We start from the raw sequence: 24,114 nt of genomic DNA, 5'->3' as shown, positions 1-24,114 counted from the left end.
TCGTTTTTTAAATTTTTTTCCTTCTATTGATTAGGTAATGTTAGTAATACTGTTTTTTACTACCAAATTTACGGTTTACCTTCTCCCATTCATATGGTAAATATTCTCTGTATAGATCAGCCCTAGGTTTTAATGTTACAGTATTACAATGTATTGTTATATTTCTTATTAATAGTAAGAATACCTGTTATTATACACATTTTATTAAAGACATCTTTGGATTTATATTTGTCAACCACTGCTTCACTCTCCTGGTGGGGCCCCTCCTCGTGGCGGAGTTCCATTAGTGTTTAGACACGTGGTTAAAGGTCCCGAGATTCCTTGTGCCATTTTATACTTGGCACGCTTTCCCCCTTACCTTTCCCTTTGCCATTTACACTACATACTACTCCATCTGTTGCAATCACCCCTATCTAGCTCCACACATATATTCTTCCATCATCAAATAGCATTACCATTTGATTCATTTATTATTTACCTGATCTTTGTTACAATCCAAGGTCCCTTTTTATCCTCTTTATCCTCTTACTTTTTTTTTTTCTCTTCTTTCTTTCCTATTCTTATCTGACATGGCCACTTCACACGATCTTCGAGTAATAACCTGGAATGTTCATGGATTGACACATTATATTAAAAGAAAAAAGACACTCTCTTATTTACAGTCCAAGCATTTGGACATAGCTCTCCTCCAAGAAACCCACCTTGATGCTAAAGAGTCTGAAAAATTACATAGAGACTGGCTGGGTCGGGTTATACACAGCAGCATACAGAAGAGAACGGACCCAGATGCGACACCAACCCGAAAATGTGGAGTTGCGATTCTTATCCGTAAATCCTTACCAGTGACAGTCTTGAAATCCTGGATAGATCCGGATGGCCGATATGTCTTTGCCAAACTTCGCATCGGTGAAACACACACATGCGTTCGCTCCATTTACGCTCCCACAGGAGCAAAACGATCATTCCTCCTTCAACTAAACCGCCTCACCCGGTCTTCGGCGCGAAGGCTGAACAGGCGTTGCAGTCCTTACTCTGGTGTTCGACCGGTAGGCAGAGGTTGCAGACCGGATGCTGGTCTTTCTGCGCGAACTTGTGGTGGCAGTTTGGGCAGAACTTGAATGGCGTCTTGTCCATTGCGCTCAGGGCCTCTGAGTGCGCATTCTCCAAGGTCGTCGAAGAAAAAGGCGCTGAACCTCCTTTCTTCGCGTTCCTGATGAAATCTCTTCCTTTCCTGTGATATCTTCTTAGTATTTATCGACGAAACTCGCTTTTCTTTCTTCTTCCTTCGATTGTAATTCTGGAGCTTCCCGATGACGATCCAGACCCAACGGCGGAAAAAAGAATCTGAAGATGGCGCCCCAAAGGTGGGACTTCCGCAGGAAGCACGACGACGTCACGGGAGGTGCACCAAATGGTGGGTCGTCGACGCCCACCTGGGCTACAAAAAAAACAAAACAAAAAAAAAAAACAAAGAAAAGACTACGAATCCGGACCCAACCACAAGATCGCGGAATAATGCACAGCACAGTGAATCCAGAAAGATTCACGCTGCAAAAGAACAAGTTACTTACCTTCGGTATCGATGTATCTGTAAGAAACATTAGTTAGTTAGATTCCTCACCTTAGAATATCCCCAGGCGTCAGACTGGATCCGGAAGATTTTTCGTCAGCAATACCCCTTGCGCGTCGCTAGGCGTCGTCTGCGGCTCCGCGTCCGTCGTCGGCGTCGTGCGCCGGAATGACGTCGGAGTACTTAGACGCCGCCCTCGCGCGCTGACGTCAGTTCTTGTACATAGCTTTCCGCGCCAGGAACGCAGAGCCATGCAAAGACCGACACTGGTGCCAAAAATAAAATCTAGGGGCCTGAAAAGGATAACCTTAACCCTAGATGTCAGTTCGCAGAACGGGGAGGATGGGTGGGTCGGTGAGGAATCTAACTAACTAATGTTTCTTACAAATACATCGTTACCGAAGGCAAGTAACTTGTTCATCTGAAAGAAACACGTTAGTTAGATTCCTCACCTTAGAATAGATACCCAAGCAATACCATCCCCGGTGGTGGGTCTGCGAACCAAGATCACACCAGAAAGTCCTGGAGGACAGAACGGCCAAAGAAGCCATCCCTCCGGACTTGGCTGTCAAGGCAATAATGCCTGGCAAACGTGTGTAGCGAAGCCCACGTCGCCGCCTGACAGATGTCCTGCAAAGGGACACCCCGTCCCAAAGCAGTAGTAGCCGCTGTGGCCCGAGTAGAATGGGCGCGCAGCCCAACAGGAGGGTCCTTTTTTGCCAATGAATAACAAATTTTGATGCACAAAACGACCCACCGAGAGATGGTCCGTTTGTGCACAGCTTTCCCCTTCTTAGCACCCACGTATCCAACGAAAAGTTGGTCGTCCACCCGGAACTGCTTTGTGCGGTCCAGATAAAAGGAGAGCGCACGATTTGGGTCCAGACGGTGGAGCCTCTCTTCCTCTTTGGAAGGATGCGGAGGCGGAAAGAAGGTGGGCAAGGTGACAGACTGCCCAAGATGAAATGGAGTCACCACTTTCGGAAGAAAGGAGGGACGAGGCCGAAGGACAACCTTGTCCGGATGAACAGAGAGAAAAGGAGGCTTTGAAGATAAAGCCTGGAGCTCACTCACCCGTCTAGCCGAGGTGATGGCTACCAGAAAAGCAGTCTTAAGCGTCAGCAGACGAAGAGGCTCAAAGGGAGCGCACATTAGAAATGTGAGAACAAGATTCAAGTCCCACTGAGGCATTACAAAAGGGACAGGAGGGAACGTGTGAGTAATGCCCTTTAGAAAGCGTGTAACTACAGGGGACTTGAAAAGAGAAGGCTGATCAGGAAGCCGCAAGAAGGCAGAGATGGCAGCAAGATAACCTTTCAGGGTGCCCAGGGCAGAGCCCTGCCGGGCCAAAGAAAGAAGAAACAGTAGAACCTCAGAAAGAGGGGCGGAAAGGGGATCCACAGCCTTTGCTGTGCACCATGCCACAAATTTGTTCCACCGGCAGGCGTATACCGTCTTTGTGGAGGGACGCCTGGCTGCCAGAATGATATCACAGACTTCAGGAGGCAAGTCAAAAGGCATCAACTGCCGCCGCTCAATCTCCACGCATGGAGGTGGAGGCTGGACAGGTTCGGGTGGAGGACCGTCCCCTGCTGCTGCGACAGAAGATCCTCCCGAAGGGGCAGACGTATCGGAGGATCGGTCAACATACTGAGTAGCTCGGGATACCAGTACCTTCGTGCCCAATCTGGAGCCACCAAGATGACTTGGGCCCGGTCGCGCCTGATCTTCTTCAGCACTCTGGGCAGAAGTGGTATAGGCGGAAAGGCGTACAACAGACCGAAACTCCACTCGTGACGAAAAGCATCGCCGAGCGAGTGCCGCCTTGGAAATTCCAACGCGCAGAACTGCTGACATTGCGCGTTCTCTTCGGTGGCGAATAGATCTAACCAAGGCTCTCCCCACTGCTGAAAGAGACCTTGCGCCACTTCGGAGTTCAGACGCCATTCGTGATCCATCATGCACCGGCGGCTGAGTTACTCTGCACTGGCGTTCAGAGAGCCCGCCAGATGTTGAACCACTAGGGTGACGCCCTGGTGTTCCAGCCACGTCCAGAGGCGCAGAGCCTCCTGACAAAGGGTCCACGACCCCACCCCGCCCTGTTTGTTGCAATACCACATGGTGGTGGTGTTGTCCGTGAACACCTGCACGACACTTCCCCTGACAGAGGGAAGGAAGGCTTTCATTGCAAGTCGGATCGCTCTCAACTCCAACAGGTTGATGTGGAGACGAGACTCCGCCGGAGACCAGATGCCTCTGATCTCCGCCTCTCCCATATGGCCACCCCATCCCAGGAGGGACGCATCCGTCACTACGAGATGCTCCGGTTGGGGAAGGGAGAGGCTTCTGCCCATGACCCAATCGCGGTCCGTGAGCCACCACTGCAACTGCTGTGCAGTGCCCTCCGAGATCAAGACATGGTCGGACAGGTTGCCGTGATGCTGGGCCCACTGAAACTTCAGGTCCCACTGCAGAGCCCGCATGCGCCGTCTGGCGTGATGCACTAGTAGGATGCAGGAGGCCATCAGCCCCAGAAGCCGCAACACTAGCCTGACCAAAACCCAGGATAGAGGCCGAAAGATGGGAATCAGGGCCTGAATATCCCGGACCCGCTGTTCCGGTGGATAGACCCGGAACTGCGCCGAATCGAGAACCGCTCCGATGAAGAGGAGCTTCTGAGAGGGACTCAGGTGTGACTTCGGCACGTTGATGGAAAACCCCAGCAAATGCAGGAGATCCGCCGTAGTCTGGAGGTGGGAGACGACTGCCTGGGGCGAGCCCGCCTTCAACAACCAGTCGTCGAGATAGGGGAAGACTGGAACCCCTGATCTGCGCAGATGAGCTGCGACCACCGCCATCACTTTCGTGAACACCCGAGAGGCACTGGTGAGGCCGAAGGGGAGCACGGTAAACTGAAAGTGCTCTTGGTCCACCGTGAACCGCAGGTAACGCCGGTGGGCCGGCAGGACGGGGATGTGGAAATATGCGTCCTGCAAGTCCAACGCTACCATCCAGTCTCCAGGGTCTAGGGCAGCTAGAACCTGAGCCAAAGTTAACATCTTGAACCTTTCCTTCCGGAGGAAGGCATTGACGTCCCGGAGGTCCAAGATAGGGCGTAGGCCCCCTTTGCCCTTCTTGGGAACCAGAAAGTAGTGGGAATAACAACCACGACCTACTTCTGGGCTCGGAACGCGCTCGACGGCCCCCTTGGCCAAGAGGGCCGAAACTTCCTCGTGGAGAAGATTCAAATGATCCCCCGAGATACGGTGGTGCTGCGGTGGCATGGCTGGAGGGGTCGTCTCGAAGGGGAGGGAGTAGCCCCTTCGGACGATTTGCAGCACCCACCTGTCCGATGTGATGGACCGCCAGTGGAGCAGGTGATGGCGAACTCTGCCGCCCACTGGCGTGGAATGGGCCTGAAAGCTCGGACTAGGAAGGCTTTGAGGCGGATGCTGCCGGGGTGGATGTGGGCTGACCTAGTCGTCCTCCAGAACCGCCTCGGCGGAAACCACGTCCGCGCGCAGGTTGGTTCTGCGGCTGGTGGCTAGGCGTACGTGAGGAGGCACCCCTTCCTTGGCCACGAAAGGGGCGAAAAGCGTAAGTTTGCGACCGCGGGGCCGAGAGGCCCAAGGACTTGGCCGTAGCCCGGGAGTCCTTAAAGCGATTCAGCGCACTGTCCGCTTTCTCACCAAAAAGGCGAGTGCCATCAAAGGGCATGTCCATGAGAGTGCTCTGGACATCACCCGAAAAGGACGTGGACCGCAGCCAGGCGTGACGTCTAAGCGCCACCGTGGTAGAAATCGCCCTACCCAGCGAGTCCGTAGTGTCAAGCCCACAGCGGATAGCATGCCGTGCTGCATCCCTCCCATCGGCCAGAGCCTGGGTAAGTCGTGTCTGGACCTCCTCCGGACACAGGGGCAGCACGTCCTCCACCGTATCCCACAGAGAGTGGGAATAACGGTCCAAGAGACAGGCGGTGTTCAAAGACCGCAGGCCCAAACTAAGGGAGGAGAACAGCTTTTTGCCAAACTGTTCCAGTCTCTTGGAATCCCGGTCCGGCGGAGCGGTCGGGAAGGAGGATTGGGAGGTAGAGGCCTGGATAACCAGGCTCTCGGGGGTAGGGTGTTGGGACAGAAAACTGGGGTCGCCCGGAGCAGGGCGGTGGCGCCTGGCGACGTTCCTGTCCACAGGAGGAACTGTGGAGGGCTTGAACCAGATGCCCTGCAGAACGTCAATGAGGGCCTCATTGAATTGCAGCAGAGGCTCAGTGGAGCTTGCTGCAGACTGAAGCACCTCAGTGAGGACGTTAGTCCTCACAGCCACGGCAGGTAGCTCGAGCCCAAGGGCTGCGGCCGCCTTGCGCAGCACCACAGAGAAAGCAGCACCCTCCTCCGAAGCCACAGTCGGAGGAGAGATGAATCCAGTGTCCGGAGAGGTATCCAGGCCACTGGCCTCCCCCAGTTCATCTGCCCAGTCCTGTGACAGTTGAGCCTGAGCGGCCATAGGATCCTCGTATCCCTCCCAGTTGTCCCCATCATCCGATTCCTGGTATGCAGGAGGAAGGATCGGAGCCGGGCGATAGACAAAATGAGTCTCCAGCGGCGCCGAACGCGGCGTCCATCGACGCCGTATCGGCGCCGGGCCCGGAGTGGGGCTGAACCGGGGCTCGACGCCGAGCGGAGTCGGCGTCGGAGGTGGTACCGGTGTCGACGCCGGCGGAGGAGGCGTGACGAGGTCGACCGGCGTCGGCGGGGACTCGGGAACGGGTCCCTCGGGCGCTTGCGGCGTCGAGGCCGGAGCCGTCAACAGCGCCGGGGCCGGAGCCGCCGGCAGGCAAGGTTGCCCAGTCGGGTCCGCGGGGCCCGAAGGCGCGCCAGCGGGCGTCGACGGCGGAGCCAGGTTCCTCCATGGCCAAGAGGAAGGCACTGACTTCCGCCGGCGTCGCGTCAGTCCCAGGGACCGGTGGGTATGGGGACTTGCGCGGCGCCTGCGGCTCCGCCGGAGCCGTGGGGGTGGAACCACCCTGACCCTCGGCCGAGTCGCGCGACCGGCGAGGGGAGTCCGAAGAGCGGTGTCGCCTCTTGGACTTCTTGGAGAGCTTCGACTTACCCGAAGACTTGGATCCCGACGACCGATGATGACGTCAGCTGCGGCTCCGCGACCGATCCTTGGACCTCCTCCTGGACCGGGATCGAGAGGGGCGTGGAGCCGAGTGGCGAATCTCGAGAAGCTTACGGGACCGCTCCCGTCTAGCCTTCGAGGTCAGGGCCTTGCAGTCCGAACAAGACTCCGCGTCGTGGTCGAGGCCCAAGCAGTAAAGGCACCGGCGGTGATGGTCCGTAACCGACATCAAGCGGCTACGGTCAGCACAGGCTTTAAAACCAGGCATCCTACCGGCACCGGAGTCGAGACAAGATCAAAAAGGATCGAAAAAGTTAGTCAAAAAGTGACTAAAGGGGTAGCTCTCCCGGATCTGCGCTTACTGGCGCCGAAAAAAGAAGAACTGACGTCAGCGCGCGAGGGCGGCGTCTAAGTACTCCGACGACGTCATTCCGGCGCACGACGCCGACGACGGACGCGGAGCCGCAGACGATGCCTAGCGACGCGCAAGGGGTATTGCTGACGAAAAATCTTCCGGATCCAGTCTGACGCCTGGGGATATTCTAAGGTGAGGAATCTAACTAACGTGTTTCTTTCAGATGCGGCAGATAGGGCTCTAATGGATGATGTGGTGGCAGATAATGGTTTGGTAGACCATTGGCGACTTTCTCACCCGATGGATAAGGACTACACCTACACTTCCCCTACGCATGGCACGCTTTCTCGTTTGGACCATTTTTTACTCTCCCAAAATGTAGTTCAAATAACACAGGACTCTCAGATACTGGAGGCAGCAATCTCTGATCATTCTCCAGTTCTACTTTCCATACAAACTGGTTTATCTAAGCCAGGTCGCAAACCCTGGCGTTTAAACATTCAACGTTACCGGGCACCCATAAACAAAATTTTATTACAATCCCATCTTCCAGACTTTATGTCAGTCAATCAAGGGTTTGTTGACTCCAACAGAACTCTCTGGGCGGCGGCAAAAGCCACTATCCGTGGGCAGCTTATGAGAGATGCAGCGCAGTTTAAAAGAAAAAATGCTAAAAATCAAAAAGGATTGGAGGAAGATATTGTGTCTTACACTCGCTTATATACACTTCATCCAACGATATCACATCGCAAGTCATTGGAAAAAGCTTGTATGGCCTTAAACAACCTTTTTACCTCTAAGGTAGAATACACCCTACATAGAATGAAAGGGAGACATTATGAGCAGGGGGAAAAAGCGGGAAGATTATTAGCAGCCCAACTACGTCAGCAGCAAGCAGCTGTGGCCATACCGGCCATTAAGTCAATGAACGGTGTTACCCTAACTAAACCCCAAGATATTGTTAACGAATTTGCCCAGTATTATCAGTCTCTTTACACTGCTGAAACTCAACTTGACACTGACAAATTGGATTCTTTCCTTACAAATGTAAACTTACCCTGTTTGTCAGATGAAGGTAGAATCTTATTGGAAGGTGAAATTACCAGGGAAGAAATATGCCGTGCAGGTGCTGGCTTGCCATACCATAAGGCCCCAGGAGAAGATGGCTTTCCTGCAGGGTTTTATCGTTGGGCAGGAGTGGATGAGCTTGACTCTCTTTTACTCGCATTCCAAGAGGCAGAGCGTGAGGCCTCCTTGGGCCTCATATCTAATAAAGCTATTATTGCTGTGTTACCTAAACCTGGTAAAGATCCTCTATTATGTAGCAGCTATCATCCCATATCTTTATTGAATTGCGACATCAAAATTCTAGCTAGCATTCTGGCCTCTCGCTTGCGTAAAGTTATCCCATCTCTCATACACTGTACCCAAGTAGGATTTGTTCCGGGGCGTTCCTCTAGAAACCATCTTTGCACTCTTGCCCACACACTATGGTATGCCAAGAATCTTCCTGATGACGCTTTGGCCTTGTCGCTTGATACGGAAAAGGCGTTTGATCAGATTGAATGGGATTATCTTTTTAGGGTGTTACAAGAATTCCGCCTGGGAGACCAATTCATAAACAAAATACGCTTGTTGTACAAAAATCCCTCGGCACGGGTAAATTGTGGGGGCTTTATCTCCGATTCATTCTCTATCAATCGAGGCACTCGTCAGGGTTGCCCCCTCGCCCTGTTATTCTTTCTTCTAGCCATGGAACCGTTAGCTGCCTCCTTAAGGCAATCTACTTATATAAAGGGCATTTCTCTTCCGACAGGTGAATCCAAAATGTATCTCTACGCAGATGATATTCTTCTTACACTCACAGATCTCGCCACCTCTTTTCCATCTGTGTTGAAAATAATAGATGACTAACCTCCCTTTCTGGGTACAAAATTAACTGTAACAAAAGCGAAGCGCTGCCCATCTCGAACGGGACCACAAGAGCGGCCATTCAAGGTTTTCCCTTTCAATGGAAATCTGCTCATCTCAAATATTTGGGCATATTAGTGAACAAAGGTCTAGAGGGCATGGTTATGGATAATCTCAATACCCTCATTGCTCAAATGCAACGTGATTTTGAAAAAGGAAGGCATTGGGTCTCTCAATGTGGGGCAGGGTTCAAGCCGTGAAAATGCTTACTCTTTCTCGTTTTCTTTATGTCCTCTGCATGCTCCCTATCCAGGTCTCTTTAACTACGTTACGTTCAATTGATTCTAAGATAAAATCTTTTATATGAAACTCTGCCAAACCTCGTCTCTCAGCTTCAAAACTAAAGGCTCATCGATCCTATGGAGGAATAGGTCTACCTTCAGTGGAACATTATGCTTTGGCATAACAACTTTCTCAAATGTCATATATGCTTCCACATTCATCGGATTCACCACGGTGGGTACATCTTGAACACTACCTTTCATTAACAAAAGCAGGTCTTTCTGCTTTATATGGCTCTGGATCTCGTCCCCGAGACTCCACTAATCCCATTTTGTCGGCTATGCGCACCGCTTGGCAAAGGGCACACTGCTTACTGGGCTCACATCCTCGTCTCCATAGGAAAGCACCATTATGGAATAATTCTGCAATTCGTATTAGTAGAAAATCAATTTTTTGGCCTATTTGGGAAGCAATAGGTGTTTCCACCCTAGATCAACTTTTTTCAAACGGTGATATTAAATCATTTGTCCAACTGCAGGAAGAATTTCATTTGCCTGATATTCAAATTTCAAAGTATAACCAGTTACGATAATCCTTACAAAGAAGTCTAGGACCTCCACCATGGTTCTTACCTGACTCACCAATTGTGACATAGCTCCACACTTGGAGTAAGATGAAAGGAGCTACATCTGGCTTCTACCAAATTCTCACTTTGCATCTTTTTTCCTCAACCCTTATCGCAAACTTCACGTACTAAATGGCAAACCTTATTATCGGTCTCTTATACCGATGATGAATGGTCTGACATTCTTAGCAATCTCAATAAGGGTGCTCGTGAAGCAAGAGTGAACTTTTGCTTATTCAAGATTTTACATTATTGGCACTGGTCACCAACAAAACTGCATAAAGCTGGCTTGCTTCCCCATTCTAACTGCTTGAGAGGTGATAGTACGTCTTGTAACTTTTCTCATATCATCTGTGGATGTCCTGTGATCCAACCCTTTTGGAATTATGTAGGTAAAACCTTAAGTTCCACGATGCCTCTACAAATTCCACTTTCGCATGCTACCATTCTTCTGCATGATACACGTCAATCACAATCACTTTCTAAGCCCCAAGCCCGACTTTTACACACAGCCTTAGCTACAGCCAACATTTGTATATTACAGCAATGGAAATCGCCTCAACCACCATCACAAGAAACATGGATGGTGGCCATGATCCAAACAGCTTCCTACGAACGTATGATATACAACATACATATCAATCTGATCTCTTTCTTCGAGTATGGTCACCTTTTCTAGCTTCAAATACCGATGCTAACATTAATGATCCTTCTACGCAGTAATTGAATTTCTATTTCCTCTTACTCTCATTCATTATTCATTATTGGTGGTTTTAAACCTTAACACATATTATATTTATGCCGTCCTGAGCACGGAAGAGGTCATCTACTATTTGTTGTTGTTTTAATAGCTCTTCACCAGAACTTTTACATGTAATTCTGTATCTTTTAATATACTATACATGTGTGTTTCTCTGCTTACACTTATATTCTCCACAATATGCCTATTGTTTTCATTTATTGTTTGTACATTTCTCTATATTATCCATTTCACTCTCTTTTTCTATCCTTATCTCGTATTTCCTTTTCCTACTTCATCTCCCTTGGTTCCGTAAGAATATATTCATATACCAGTAATATAATGTAATATATTTAATTTTGTCTATGGCACAGAATATTACTTTTTTTTATTTATTTGAATCAGCCTAATTAATTTATGTTATGGTAAGTATTTATCGTATTTTATCTTACTTTATCTTACCTTATCTATCTTTTAGAATGTCCTCTCATACATTTATATTTATGTACATCAAATGCAATTACTTAACCCTTATATTCACCTTTTACCTACTCGCATTACTTTTCTAGTGTGTCTTTATCTCCTTGGAACATACTCATTGTATTATGCTTCATATTTGTACATTTTTAACTTATCGATTTCTTTTGTGATCCCTTCTTTCCTTACCCCTCTCTTCCCACTCTTCCATTAATTCCATCTTTTATGTCCTCAATATAAATCCAAATATTTGTCCTTGCATTTATATGTTTATGTATTTATTAAATTATATAACATGATTAATTATTCAGAAAGTTTTACTATATGCTTATATATAACAATCTTCTTATATATTTACTGTATGATAATACATAGTTATCATAATATAAGTATTAATTCTATTTATAAATTTCAATAAAAAAAATTGAAACAATAAACTGATTAGATACACAAAAAAGGTATAATCCAGTCATTGTTCTGAACTGGTAATAGCTGCGGTCTTGGGTCTGTCGCGGGGAAAGGGGCTACCATCAGCGTTCATCTCACATCAGATGAAAAATGTGACCATCAATCACAGCAACAAGAACACATGACTCTGAAGCTGTTTGGGCTGCTTACAAGGTGTCCAAGAGGTTGAGAATTGGGAAGGACACAAGATAAGCCACTGCAACCAATTTGTTTCAGAAGAAGCAATAATTGGAGATGCTAAGATTCAAAGTGGTTGCTGAACAGATTGTAAGAAGGCCGGTGAAGGTTTCTTTCAGGGTGTATTGTATCAGAAGGACACAGCCACCTCCTTCACACCAAAGCTACAGTTCTTCAGATCTACACCCCACTACATTCGAGAGGAGCCAGGCAGCACCCACCAGGGTCTTGTCTCCATGGGCACAAACACAATAAAACAGAGAGGACAGGACACTTCTCCCACACTCCCTACTTTACACAGAAGGCAACCACACAACACTACGCGCACACACCAAACCTGTCAGGCAGTACCATTCTTCAACACACTCACACATAAGTGACCAGGACAAAATCAAAGAAAAGCCTACTCAACTCCCCCACCCAAAGACATGAATGAAGAAACAAAAAAGGTACTGCCATAACACTGGGACAACATCCTTCCACCTGCAATGGTGGGTGCTCGTCCACACTCGAAGCTACACACTCTGCAGCATCCAGAGCGCCACTCCATAAGCGCTGCAATGAACCTCCAAAGAATATGGTCACTGGGACCATCTCAACCTGGCTTTGGCACTAGCCTTTCCGGGGACTAAGCAAGAGCTCAAATCACTTTTCAAAATCCTTTGCCTTGCCATCTCTAGGACTAAAAATGCAAGAGGGGCAAGAGAAGATGGTCAAGAGAGTAAGAGGAACTAGAGAAGTGGGCCAAGAGTAAGAGTGGAAGTGTAGCTAGATAGCTGGAAAAGGTGGGGGGGGGGGGGTGTAGGTGTACAAGAGGGACTAGAGATAAAGAAACGATTCTTGGAGAGTAAGGACAGCTGGAGTGCTCGAGACAGTGGCAAGAGTGAAAGAGGAGCTGGCGGAGTGGGACAAGGCTGAAAAAGGAGAAGGAGAAGCAGGTCAAGAGTAAAAGTGAAAGACGAGCTGGAGACTCTGAGAAGGGAGCCAAGAGATGCAGAGATGGAGTGCTAGAGATTGGGGCAAAGACGAAAATAGGAATCTGAGAGATCGAGACGGTAGCTAAAAACGAAAGAGGAATTTGAGAGTTACAAACTGGTACGGTGGTAAAAGTGAAAGTGGAGCTGTAGACCTAGAGAAGGGGTCCAAACGTGAAATTAGCCGGAGAGCTAGTGAAGGGGTCCAAACGTGAAAGGAGCTTAAGAGAGCTAGAGAAGGGGTCCAAACGTGAAAGAAGCTGGACAGCTAGAGAAGGGGTCTCAAGGTGAAAGAAGCTGGAGACCTAGAGAAGGGGTCCAAACATGAAAGAAGCGAGAGAGCTAAAGAAGGGGTTCAAACGTCAAAGAAGCTGGGCAGCTAGAGAAAAGTTCCAAACGTGAAAGAAGCTGGAGAGCTAGAGAAGGGTTCCAAACGTGAAAGAAGCTGGAGAGTTAGAGAAGGGGTCCAAACGTGAACGAAGCTGGACAGCTAGAGAAGGGGTCCAAACGTGAACGAAGCTGGACAGCTAGAGAAGAGGTCCAAAAGTGAAAGTAGCTGGAGAGCTAGAGAAGGGGTCCAAACGGGAAAGAAGCTGGAGACCTAGAGAAGGGGCCCAAACGTGAAAGTAGCCGGAGAGCTAGAGAAGGGTTCCAAGCGTGAAAGGAGCTGGAGACCTAGAGAAGGGGCCCAAACGTGAAAGTAGCTGGAGAACTAGAGAAGGGGTCCAAAAGTGAAAGGAGCTGGAGAGCTAGAGAAGGGGTTCAAACGTGAAAGAAGCTGGAGACCTAGAGAAGGGGTCCAAACGTGAAAGGAGCTGGAGAGCTAGAGAAGGGGTCCAAACGTGAAAGGAGCTGGAGACCTAGAGAAGGGGTCCAAGCGTGAAAGGAGCTGGAGACCTACAGAACATGTCCAAACGTGAAAGGAGCTGGAGAGCTAGAGAAGGGGTCCAAACGTGAAAGAAGCTGGAGACCTAGAGAAGGGGTCCAAATGCGAAAGAAGCTGGACAGCTAGAGAAGAGGTCCACACGTGAAAGAAGCTGGAGATCTAGAGAAGGGGTCCAAACATGAAAGAAGCTGGACAGCTAGAGAAGGGGTCCAAACGTGAAAGGAGCTGGAGAGCTAGAGAAGGGGTCCAAAGGTGAAAGAAGCTGGACAGCTAGAGAAGGGGTCCAAAGGTGAAAGAAGCTGGAGACCTAGAGAAGGGGTCCAAACGTGAAAGAAGCGAGAGAGCTAGAGAAGGGGTTCAAACTTGAAAGATGCTGGGCAGCTAGAGCAGGGTTCCACATGTGAAAGAAGCTGGAGAGAAGGAGAAGGGGTCCAAACGTGAAAGAAGCTGAAGAGCTAGAGAAGGGGTCCAAACGTGAACGAAGCTGGACAGTTAGAGAAGGGGTCCAGATGTGAAAGAAGCTGGAGACCTAGAGAAGGGGTCCAAATGTGAAAGGACCTGGATGGCTAGAGAAGGGGTCCAAACGTGAAAGAAGCTGGAGACCTAGAGAAGGGGTTCAAACATGAAAGAAGCTGGACAGCTAGAGAAGGGGTCCAAACGAGAAAGAAGCTGGAGACCTAGAGAAGGGGTTCAAATGTGAAAGAAGCTGGACAGCTAGAGAAGGGGTCCAAACGTGAAAGGAGCTGGAGAGCTAGAGAAGGGGTTCAAACGTGAAAGAAGCGAGAGAGCTAGAGAAGGGGTTCAAACGTGAAAGGAGCTGGAGACCTAGAGAAGGGGTCCAAACATGAAAGGAGCTGGAGACCTAGAGAAGGGGTCCAAACGTGAAAGAAGCTGGACAGCTCGAGAAGGGGTCCAAACGTGAAAGGAGCTGGAGAGCTAGAGAAAGGGTCCAAACATGAAAGGAGCTGGAGACCTACAGAAGAGGTCCAAATGTGAAAGGAGCAGGAGAGCTAGAGAAGGGGTCCAAACGTGAAAGAAGCTGGAGACCTAGAGAAGGGGTCCAAATGTGAAAGAAGCTGGACAACTAGAAAAGGGGTCCAAACGTGAAAGGAGCTGGAGAGCTAGAGAAGGGGTCCAAACGTGAAAGAAGCTGGAGAGCTAGAGAAGGGGATCTAAACGTGAAAGGAGCTGGAGACCTAGAGAAGAGGCCCAAATGTGAAAGGAGCTGGAGACCTAGAGAAGGGGTCCAAACGTGAAATTAGCCGGAGAGCTAGTGAAGGGGTCCAAACGTGAAAGGAGCTTAAGAGAGCTAGAGAAGGGGTCCAAACGTGAAAGAAGCTGGACAGCTAGAGAAGGGGTCTCAAGGTGTAAGAAGCTGGAGACCTAGAGAAGGGGTCCAAACATGAAAGAAGCGAGAGAGCTAAAGAAGGGGTTCAAACGTCAAAGAAGCTGGGCAGCTAGAGAAAAGTTCCAAACGTGAAAGAAGCTGGAGAGCTAGAGAAGGGTTCCAAACGTGAAAGAAGCTGGAGAGCTAGAGAAGGGGTCCAAACGTGAACGAAGCTGGACAGCTAGAGAAGGGGTCCAAACGTGAACGAAGCTGGACAGCTAGAGAAGGGGTCCAAACGTGAACGAAGCTGGACAGCTAGAGAAGAGGTCCAAACGGGAAAGAAGCTGGAGACCTAGAGAAGGGGCCCAAACGTGAAAGTAGCCGGAGAGCTAGAGAAGGGTTCCAAGCGAGAAAGGAGCTGGAGACCTAGAGAAGGGGCCCAAACGTGAAAGTAGCTGGAGAACTAGAGAAGGGGTCCAAAAGTGAAAGGAGCTGGAGAGCTAGAGAAGGGGTTCAAACGTGAAAGAAGCTGGAGACCTAGAGAAGGGGTCCAAACGTGAAAGGAGCTGGAGAGCTAGAGAAGGGGTCCAAACGTGAAAGGAGCTGGAGACCTAGAGAAGGGGTCCAAGCGTGAAAGGAGCTGGAGACCTACAGAACATGTCCAAACGTGAAAGGAGCTGGAGAGCTAGAGAAGGGGTCCAAACGTGAAAGAAGCTGGAGACCTAGAGAAGGGGTCCAAATGCGAAAGAAGCTGGACAGCTAGAGAAGAGGTCCACACGTGAAAGAAGCTGGAGATCTAGAGAAGGGGTCCAAACATGAAAGAAGCTGGACAGCTAGAGAAGGGGTCCAAACGTGAAAGGAGCTGGAGAGCTAGAGAATGGGTCCAAAGGTGAAAGAAGCTGGACAGCTAGAGAATGGGTCCAAAGGTGAAAGAAGCTGGACAGCTAGAGAAGGGGTCCAAAGGTGAAAGAAGCTGGAGACCTAGAGAAGGGGTCCAAACGTGAAAGAAGCGAGAGAGCTAGAGAAGGGGTTCAAACTTGAAAGATGCTGGGCAGCTAGAGCAGGGTTCCACATGTGAAAGAAGCTGGAGAGAAGGAGAAGGGGTCCAAACGTGAAAGAAGCTGGAGAGCTAGAGAAGGGGTCCAAACGTGAACGAAGCTGGACAGTTAGAGAAGGGGTCCAGATGTGAAAGAAGCTGGAGACCTAGAGAAGGGGTCCAAATGTGAAAGGACCTGGATGGCTAGAGAAGGGGTCCAAACGTGAAAGAAGCTGGAGACCTAGAGAAGGGGTTCAAACATGAAAGAAGCTGGACAGCTAGAGAAGGGGTCCATACGAGAAAGAAGCTGGAGACCTAGAGAAGGGGTTCAAATGTGAAAGAAGCTGGACAGCTAGAGAAGGGGTCCAAACGTGAAAGGAGCTGGAGAGCTAGAGAATGGGTTCAAACGTGAAAGAAGCGAGAGAGCTAGAGAAGGGGCTCAAACGTGAAAGGAGCTGGAGACCTAGAGAAGGGGTCCAAACATGAAAGGAGCTGGAGACCTAGAGAAGGGGTCCAAACGTGAAAGAAGCTGGACAGCTCGAGAAGGGGTCCAAACGTGAAAGGAGCTGGAGAGCTAGAGAAAGGGTCCAAACATGAAAGGAGCTGGAGACCTACAGAAGAGGTCCAAATGTGAAAGGAGCAGGAGAGCTAGATAAGGGGTCCAAACGTGAAAGAAGCTGGAGACCTAGAGAAGGGGTCCAAATGTGAAAGAAGCTGGACAGCTAGAGAAGGGGTCCAAACGTGAAAGAAGCTGGAGACCTAGAGAAGGGGGTCTAAACGTAAAAGGAGCTGGAGACCTAGAGAAGAGGCCCAAACGTGAAAGGAGCTGGAGACCTAGAGAAGGGGTCCAAACGTGAAAGAAGTTGGAGACCTAGAGAAGGGGTCCAAACATGAAATAAGCTGGACAGCTAGAGACGGGGTCCAAACGTGAAAGAAGCTGGACAGCTAGAGACGAGGTCCAAACGTGAAAGAAGCTGGAGACCTAGAGAAGAGGTCCAAATGTGAAAGAAGCTGGACAGCTAGAGACGGGGTCCAAACGTGAAAGAAGCTGGAGACCTAGAGAAGGGGTCCAAACGTGAAAGGAGCTGGAGACCTAGAGAAGATGTCCAAACATGAAAGAAACTGGAGACCTAGAGAAGGGGTCCAAACGTGAAAGAAGCTGGACAGCTAGAGAAGGGGTCCAAAGGTGAAAGAAGCTGGAGACCTAGAGAAGAGGCTCAAACGTGAAAGGAGCTGGAGAGCAAGAGAAGAGGTCTAAACGTGAAAGTGAAATAGGGACCGTCAATAGAATTGCTGGGTTGGAGAGAACAGGTACAGACAACCAGTCTGCCCTGGAGCGCTAATCAAGGGCACTCGGGCCAATCCTGAAGCTGCTCTCATATGAGAGCAGCTTCAGGATTGACTGCAGGGGTTTCTGGGAGCCTGTGTCGAAAAAGAGGAGCACATCGTGCAAAGCAGCTGGCTGAAGGTAATTTTTATTTATTTTGTTATTCCCCCCCCTCCCTTCGCGACCCCTATGCCCCCTCTCACCCGCCCGCCTGCCTGCCTGCCTGGCCGCCGCACCACTCGTCACAAACACCGGCCACTACTGTGTACGGATAGCAGAAACCCAGTTAGCAATGGACGCCGCTCGCGCCAGCCTGCCGTACCCACGAGGCGCTGCTGGTCGCCGGTCATGCACTCTGAACAACAATTTTTCATTAAGAATTTGAATGTTTACAACAATTTTCAGCTACATTGACAGATTGACATAGCTGCCAAGTCTTCAGTTTGCTTATGCGTGACATTCCCATGTAGTCATCGCGTGCTCTGATTAAACGACTTAGAATAATGCACCTTAACGTGCAGATCTGTACCAGAGAGGCTCAGGACTGGGATAAATCTACTCCGCCAACCTGAAGGGGGGCAGCACCCCAACACACATGAAAAGGGGTAGACAGCATAAGCAAAGTGTTAATTCAAAGAGGGGTCCCACAAGCTGTGGCATGCCTTAGCAACGGATTACCCTTTTCCACGCCTACGTGCTATAATCACACCACCAACCAATGATCGACCAATCAGAACCTTCATATCTCACCGAAACCACCCAAGCTCCATCGAGATTATAGTCTTTTGCTCCACTTGGCTCCGGTCACTCGAACTCTTTTACCTCCTATGATCAGAAATGGTCCCCTCCATCCAGGAATTCAAAGTTCCCTTAAAGAATTGCCTCCTGGTTCTGCAAGAGAAGTCCTAACCCCGCCTCTCGGACACCGTACAGAAGGAGATTTTCATGATTTTGCATGGACGACTAGATCTTCCTGTTTTGCATTCTGTATACATAGATTTCAGTTGTTTTGTGTTCTAGTGTATACGTCCCCGGGCTTTACACTCACAATGTCTAGAGCTCCCATCACATACTCCAAACCTGGAACTACATGAAGGATTAGATATTGAGACGACAAACAGCAAAATATTTTTCAGGCCCAACAATATTTTCACTAGTGTAATGAGACTTGTCTATGAACTATGAACTTTAGCAAATGCACATGCATCATCCAATGATTTGAGGATCTTTGGGCTGATGGTTAAGAGTTTACAATGGACCCAGAATCTGGGGTTAAAACATTATGATGAAAATAAATACTGGAGAAGAGGTTAGACTGTGCCCTTGGTTTGTCTTCAGAGTTCAAATTATATATTTCTGTATGGGACGCCTCTCTAGTTCATATTATAAATGTTTAAAAAAATGAATTTCTCTTCACCAACATCAGATGTCGAGCACTGCACCATCCTAGTGTAAACCTTATTTGCTCAAAATCTAAAGCAAGTAAACACTCACCTTTGTGACAGTAGTCGAGCTGGTACAGCTCGCTGTCCTCGAGCTGTTGATACCAGTACACCAGGTAGTAGGTCACGTTGCCGTTCGGCTCGGAGGGTGACTTCCATTTCAAAATTATTTCAGAGGAAGAATTGGAAATTGATATGGGATCTATTGGAACAGACGGAACTGCAAAGCAAAAGGAAAACGGAATTGGTATAAAGAGATTTCAAGCAACATCAATGCACAAACTATGCATGGGTGCAACACAATTGTCAACCACTTGACCACTGTCACAAGCGTCATTTGTGCCGAACAAAGCAAAAATTGCTTTTGTGCTCATTCTGGACTGTTAAAATTATGTTTATTTATAGGTTTATCGGTGCAAATGTTGTTTCAAAGTGGTACTTCATCGGCAAAAAGTTTGTAAAGCCCTGGGACAGATTTCTTGAATGGAGATTTCCTGAGAGGGTTTCCATGCAATGGGATCAGAGCACTGATGACCTGGAGACGAGCAGCATTACAGGGGAGAATTTGTTAACAACTGCACAGCTCTCGTGGGATTTATTGATATCTAATCGTAGGGATATGGCTGACCTACAGACATATGACGGAGGAATAACTGGATTTATACCTTAAGAAAGCAAAGGACCGCTGGAGCACTACAAGATACAAACAAACTCACCCCTCGCACCCACAACACCACAAACATCTTACTAGGTCTCAACAGCTTAACTTTTACCACAACTTAAACAAACACACTCCGCCAGGGGTGTGTGTTCATGTACGGACTCCTGACAAATGCCGAACTAGGGCTGCAGATGGCCATGTCAGCTAAACAAGGGGGTCGGTATGAGAGCATCATAAAGCAGAGTTAGGGCGTAGGTGTAAAAAACATCTATTATCAACAGTGAACTCAATATAATTGGCATTAAAAGGCACAGTGACGCGCTACTGATATAGGTTTGAATCTGCACCGGTCTTACAGCAGCTAAAATGATCGGTCATTGAATGCCTGCTGACTGAGCCGTTACCAAAGCAGCTCAGCGATACGGGGGAAATGCAAAGAGCGCTCAGATGATGTCCAACCAGTCGCACAGCCATTCTACCCGTCGTGTAGTTCCTATAAAAAGTATACAGGCCTAGCATGGGTGTAGGTGTTAAGCCAAGAATTCCTCTGAGATTCAGTCAACACAATTACCTGAAATGTGAGACTGTGGGACACCGTCCTGGTCTCGAGTTGGATGTTAGACCACTGTGAGCTGGAGAATCTGCATGCAGGAACCTCAGCGTCTCTGGTCAGTGTGTCGGCCGGGAAGTCTCGGTCTCCTCTAACTATCTTAGCAAGATGTGATGTATATATCCATAGGTCTCCCCAGGGGTACTACCTTGCTATATTACTGTGTCGGACTTAGGATGACATAGGTCATGAACTTTATACATAGATTTTATACAGGAGATGGCAGTCCTGCTGTGCTTCCAAGAATCCTCATGCATAATGCATGAGATTTCGAACTATGGAAAACCCACGTTCTGAATGCAGCGTAATATCTAGGTAAAAGGTCAGTCCCTGTAAACCGTGATAAGTGTAATGTAGGGAGAGAATATAGGTGAAGGGTAACGAGTTTACTGAGGCCTGTATTATGGTATCTATATGGAATATAGCATACCCACCTCCTTTGCACGCCGGTCCTGGAGTCTCCTGAGGTAGCGGTCTGTATGGCCAAGCAGCACTCTTTCCAAAACAGCTCCAAAACAAGTGAAACGTGCACCCCATAAAAACATATACCCAATTGTAAATGGCTGCTCACCCGTCTCATTGGTCCTGATGTAAATGATTTTGCTCTTCGCTCCATAAGTCCTGCGTTCGTCAGAATGGGTGACCAGTGTTTTCACAAAGATGGCGTACTGTGCCCAAGGTTTCAAGTTGCGCATTAAATACCCAGGCTGGGCTTGTGTGCTCTTTGGGTCAGTGGTACGTGCTGGTGGGTCGATATCCACCACTGTCCAGCTATTGGATCCGCAAGCGTCCTGTCCATCAAACTCAGTCACGTCTTCATTCGGGCTGTTGAGAAAGAAGGAGATGGGCACATGAGACTGAAAACCGTCATTTATTTGGTATAGCACATAGAGGAGGGGCTGGTGTTTCCTTAATCAATACAAGAAACACAATATTTATCACACCAGAAGCTGAAATATTGACAGGGGCGCGGCATGGGATTACAGACACAAGTAGGGTGACTTTAGAATATGCAATGTTGTGGTGATTAAGTCAGTAGTATGCTGGGGAGAAAAAACAAGAAGCCTGGCACATCTCAAACAACTCCCTTCAGTCTCCTTAAAGTGACTTACTTCCATACAACTAATTTCTAGGATTAAAATGGATACGGAGCATGGCCAATAAAAGTAGAATCACAAACTGATTGACAAAGGTGAGTCCTACACAAATTGTAAGGCTGAAATTCTGTTTATATGAAGCAAAGCAATCTAGTATTGAAGCCAACATTTATTATACCAGCACCTTAAGAGATTTCAGAACAGTGGTTATAAACTTGAAAGGTCAACAAAAGTCGTTGTTTACTTCACTAACATTTAGTTAAAAGTAAAAGAAAAGAGGCTTACATTTTGCAATGTAGAAGAAAAGGGGTAAAACAAAGCAAAAATCAAGTTGATAAATTGTTATCAATAAAACTAAAAAGTGGATACTAATTTTGCTTGTTTTACATTTAGTACAATTTAGAAATGAGGCAAATTAGGGTTAGTTTGAACCAGAATATGCAAATTAGGGAAATGGAAATAGTCTTGTCAAGCAGAAAAAATATCAATAGGTTTTTTTTCTTTTGTTAGTTTTTTTGCACCTAAGCACTAGCCTCTGTTTTTGACAAAAGCCAAAGAATTGGAATAAATAATTAAATTATACTATGAAAGTTAAATGTTTCGTTAAGTGATCAAGAGTAAGAAAGCTGGAATTGGCTACAAGTTGTGTGTGAAATGTGTCTTTCAGAAGCCAGTAGTTCTGAGGGTGATCTGAGTCTGTGGAAGCTAGAAAGAAATGGCAAAAATATTTTTAAAGGTTAAGTCTTGAAGACTGGCACATGGTGCAAGCATGCACTGGTGATGCCTGTCTTTAATGGGCACCACTCAGCCCTCAAATGTGCAGTCGTTCTTCTAGGGGAGCAAAGTGGCCTGCACAGATGGTCGTTGAAGCTTTTGTCTTGCGTCTCGACAGGGGGCACTTTTTCTGAGGGTGCCAACGACTATGGGGTGAGGATTCAAAGTGTGCATGGAGAGGCAGTGAACAAAGAAAATGCCGGACCCACAGGAGAATAGGGAGAACCTATGGGACGGGCATGCAACGAAGGTGCAAGTGCCCAAGGGGTGAAGAGCAAGAAAGTTGGGAAGGTAAGGCGAGTGGGGAGGGTGTTGAGGAAGAAATCAAAACTTAGTATTCAAATATTGATCACTCCAAGTGCTGGAACCTGCAAGTCTGCCCAGACTGCTGATGTGGATCAAAAATTTGAGGGCCCACACTACTGCCCAGGTGCAAAAGCTTTCTGGCAGGCTGCAGACGACATCCCATATGATAGTTTTGAAAAGATTTGCAGCACAAACCATATCAACAAAGAGCGTACAGTACATAATGACAGTGGCTAGAAACAACAACAAATATTGAAACATAATTATTTTTAATATTTATTATTATTATTTAATATTTATAAGGCGCGACGAATCATCCCCAGGGGGATCTCTCGGCGCTCGAGAGACAGGCAGTAGATGACGATATGATAGAACAAAACTCCTTAAAATAGCCAGGTTTTGAGCCTTCTCTCGAATTGTGCCAGATTGGTAAATGCCCGAATGTCTTCTGGCAAACCATTCCAGTGTTTCGGGACTAGGTGGGAGAAGGCGGTGCCCCCATCTTGCCTTTTTTGATTCTTCGGGGACAGAGCAACTTTTGACTGCTGGATCTCAGCTGGCGTCCCAGTATATACCATTCTAGTTTTTTTGTTAGATATGCCGGGCCTAATGGGTGATGATAACCCAAATGAAAGAATGATTTTACATTTAGGTCTTACAAGAACATCAGCGGTCCAGAGATGCTATCAGTAACGATGTAGGTGAATGGGCATAAGATCGCAAGAACAGCGTCAGTCAAAGAGAGCATTCAAGGCCACAGTGTTCAGTAGTAAGCAGTATTACATATCCTCTTTGAACGCTTCGTTGCTGAGATTGGTTCAAACTGCTAAGCTTTTCCAGATCAAGCTCGTTCGAGTATGCGCACTGTATACGAGTCACATCTGTGATGATGGAAACCTACAAGAAAGCTTCCACAGATGGCACTCGGTTGCACCCATCCGTTCACTTACGCTTCCTTGTAGAAGAGCATGAATCCCAGCAGGTCGCGATAGTCGGAAGGCCAGTAAGGGCTCCACCTCAACATGACCTTGTCGAAGGAGGTCCGTATGGAGGTGAACTTCAGCTCCTCATCTTCACCTGGGGGAAACAAAGAGTTACATCTGTATAAGTACAACTGAGCCCATGGCCACAAAGGCACAGAAGATAGGATTTTTTTCCCCTTTGAAATCCTTCGATATCACAGGATCTTAGGCGGGTTTAGAGTAAAAGTCGAAACCACTGCTAGTCCTCTCTGATCTCAGCCAACTAAAACGTCAATGCCTGCTGTAAGTGCGATTTGACCCCCACCACACCTACAGTCGTGATACAGAGAACCTCCGTTCTGATGAATGTTATAGCATGGGCACGGTGTAACAGGGAGCGGCGAGAAGACATAGGAGGAGAAAATAGGTAAGACAAGAAGGTAACACAAAGAGACAATGCAGCAGGATAAGAATGGTGGTAGCAAGGCGAGAAAAGAGAACATAACAAGGAGATTTGATACCAGAGGCTGGGGTTTAAATTCGTAAAAGGAGATGTCAACAAGAGGGGTACAAAACAAAAAAGATACAAACAGAAAGATAAAGGAAGGATGCAAAACAAGAAACGGGCAGTAGCAAGAAATAAAAAAAGATACTGGTGTAGGAGCGGACGTGACTGAAAGATACCAGCAGCAAACAGAAGACAGTACTGTTCATTTTAGGAAAGCAAGGTGGGGAAGGCTACACAAAGAATATTAAAAGACATAAAAGTTCAAGTATAGCATTTCAAATGATTTTGTATTGGATGACAAAAAAAACTATGTAACTGACCCTGCAATTTTTGAGAGAATTGCGATGGAATTAGCCCCGTGAAAAGTTTTTGGATTAAATGTATGAGTTGGAAGTGCACACAAGCAGAACATCCGCTGCGGTGGGAAGCACACAGCATTGTAAAGCGTGTGGTGACACAGAACTCTTTGCTCGAGCCAA

General features: G+C 47.9%; 1 protein-coding gene across 2 annotated transcripts in view; it reads right to left on the bottom strand.

Moving 5' to 3' along the window:
• Positions 1-24,114, bottom strand: part of INSR (insulin receptor) — a 334,293-nt gene that overhangs the window by 40,737 nt on the left and 269,442 nt on the right. For both annotated transcript variants that reach the window (XM_085637683.1, XM_085637684.1), the window contains exons 7-9: positions 23,116-23,242; positions 20,560-20,813; positions 18,770-18,937 (exon numbers count right to left, since the gene is read on the bottom strand). In XM_085637683.1, coding sequence (XP_085493809.1) covers positions 18,770-18,937; positions 20,560-20,813; positions 23,116-23,242 — 549 coding nt within the window. The remainder of the gene's footprint in view (positions 1-18,769; positions 18,938-20,559; positions 20,814-23,115; positions 23,243-24,114) is intronic.

The sequence above is a fragment of the Triturus cristatus genome, chromosome 12, assembly GCF_964204655.1.
Source record: "Triturus cristatus chromosome 12, aTriCri1.1, whole genome shotgun sequence".
Classification (NCBI taxonomy): domain Eukaryota; kingdom Metazoa; phylum Chordata; class Amphibia; order Caudata; family Salamandridae; genus Triturus; species Triturus cristatus.
This window is presented reverse-complemented; position numbering and strand designations above follow the sequence as displayed.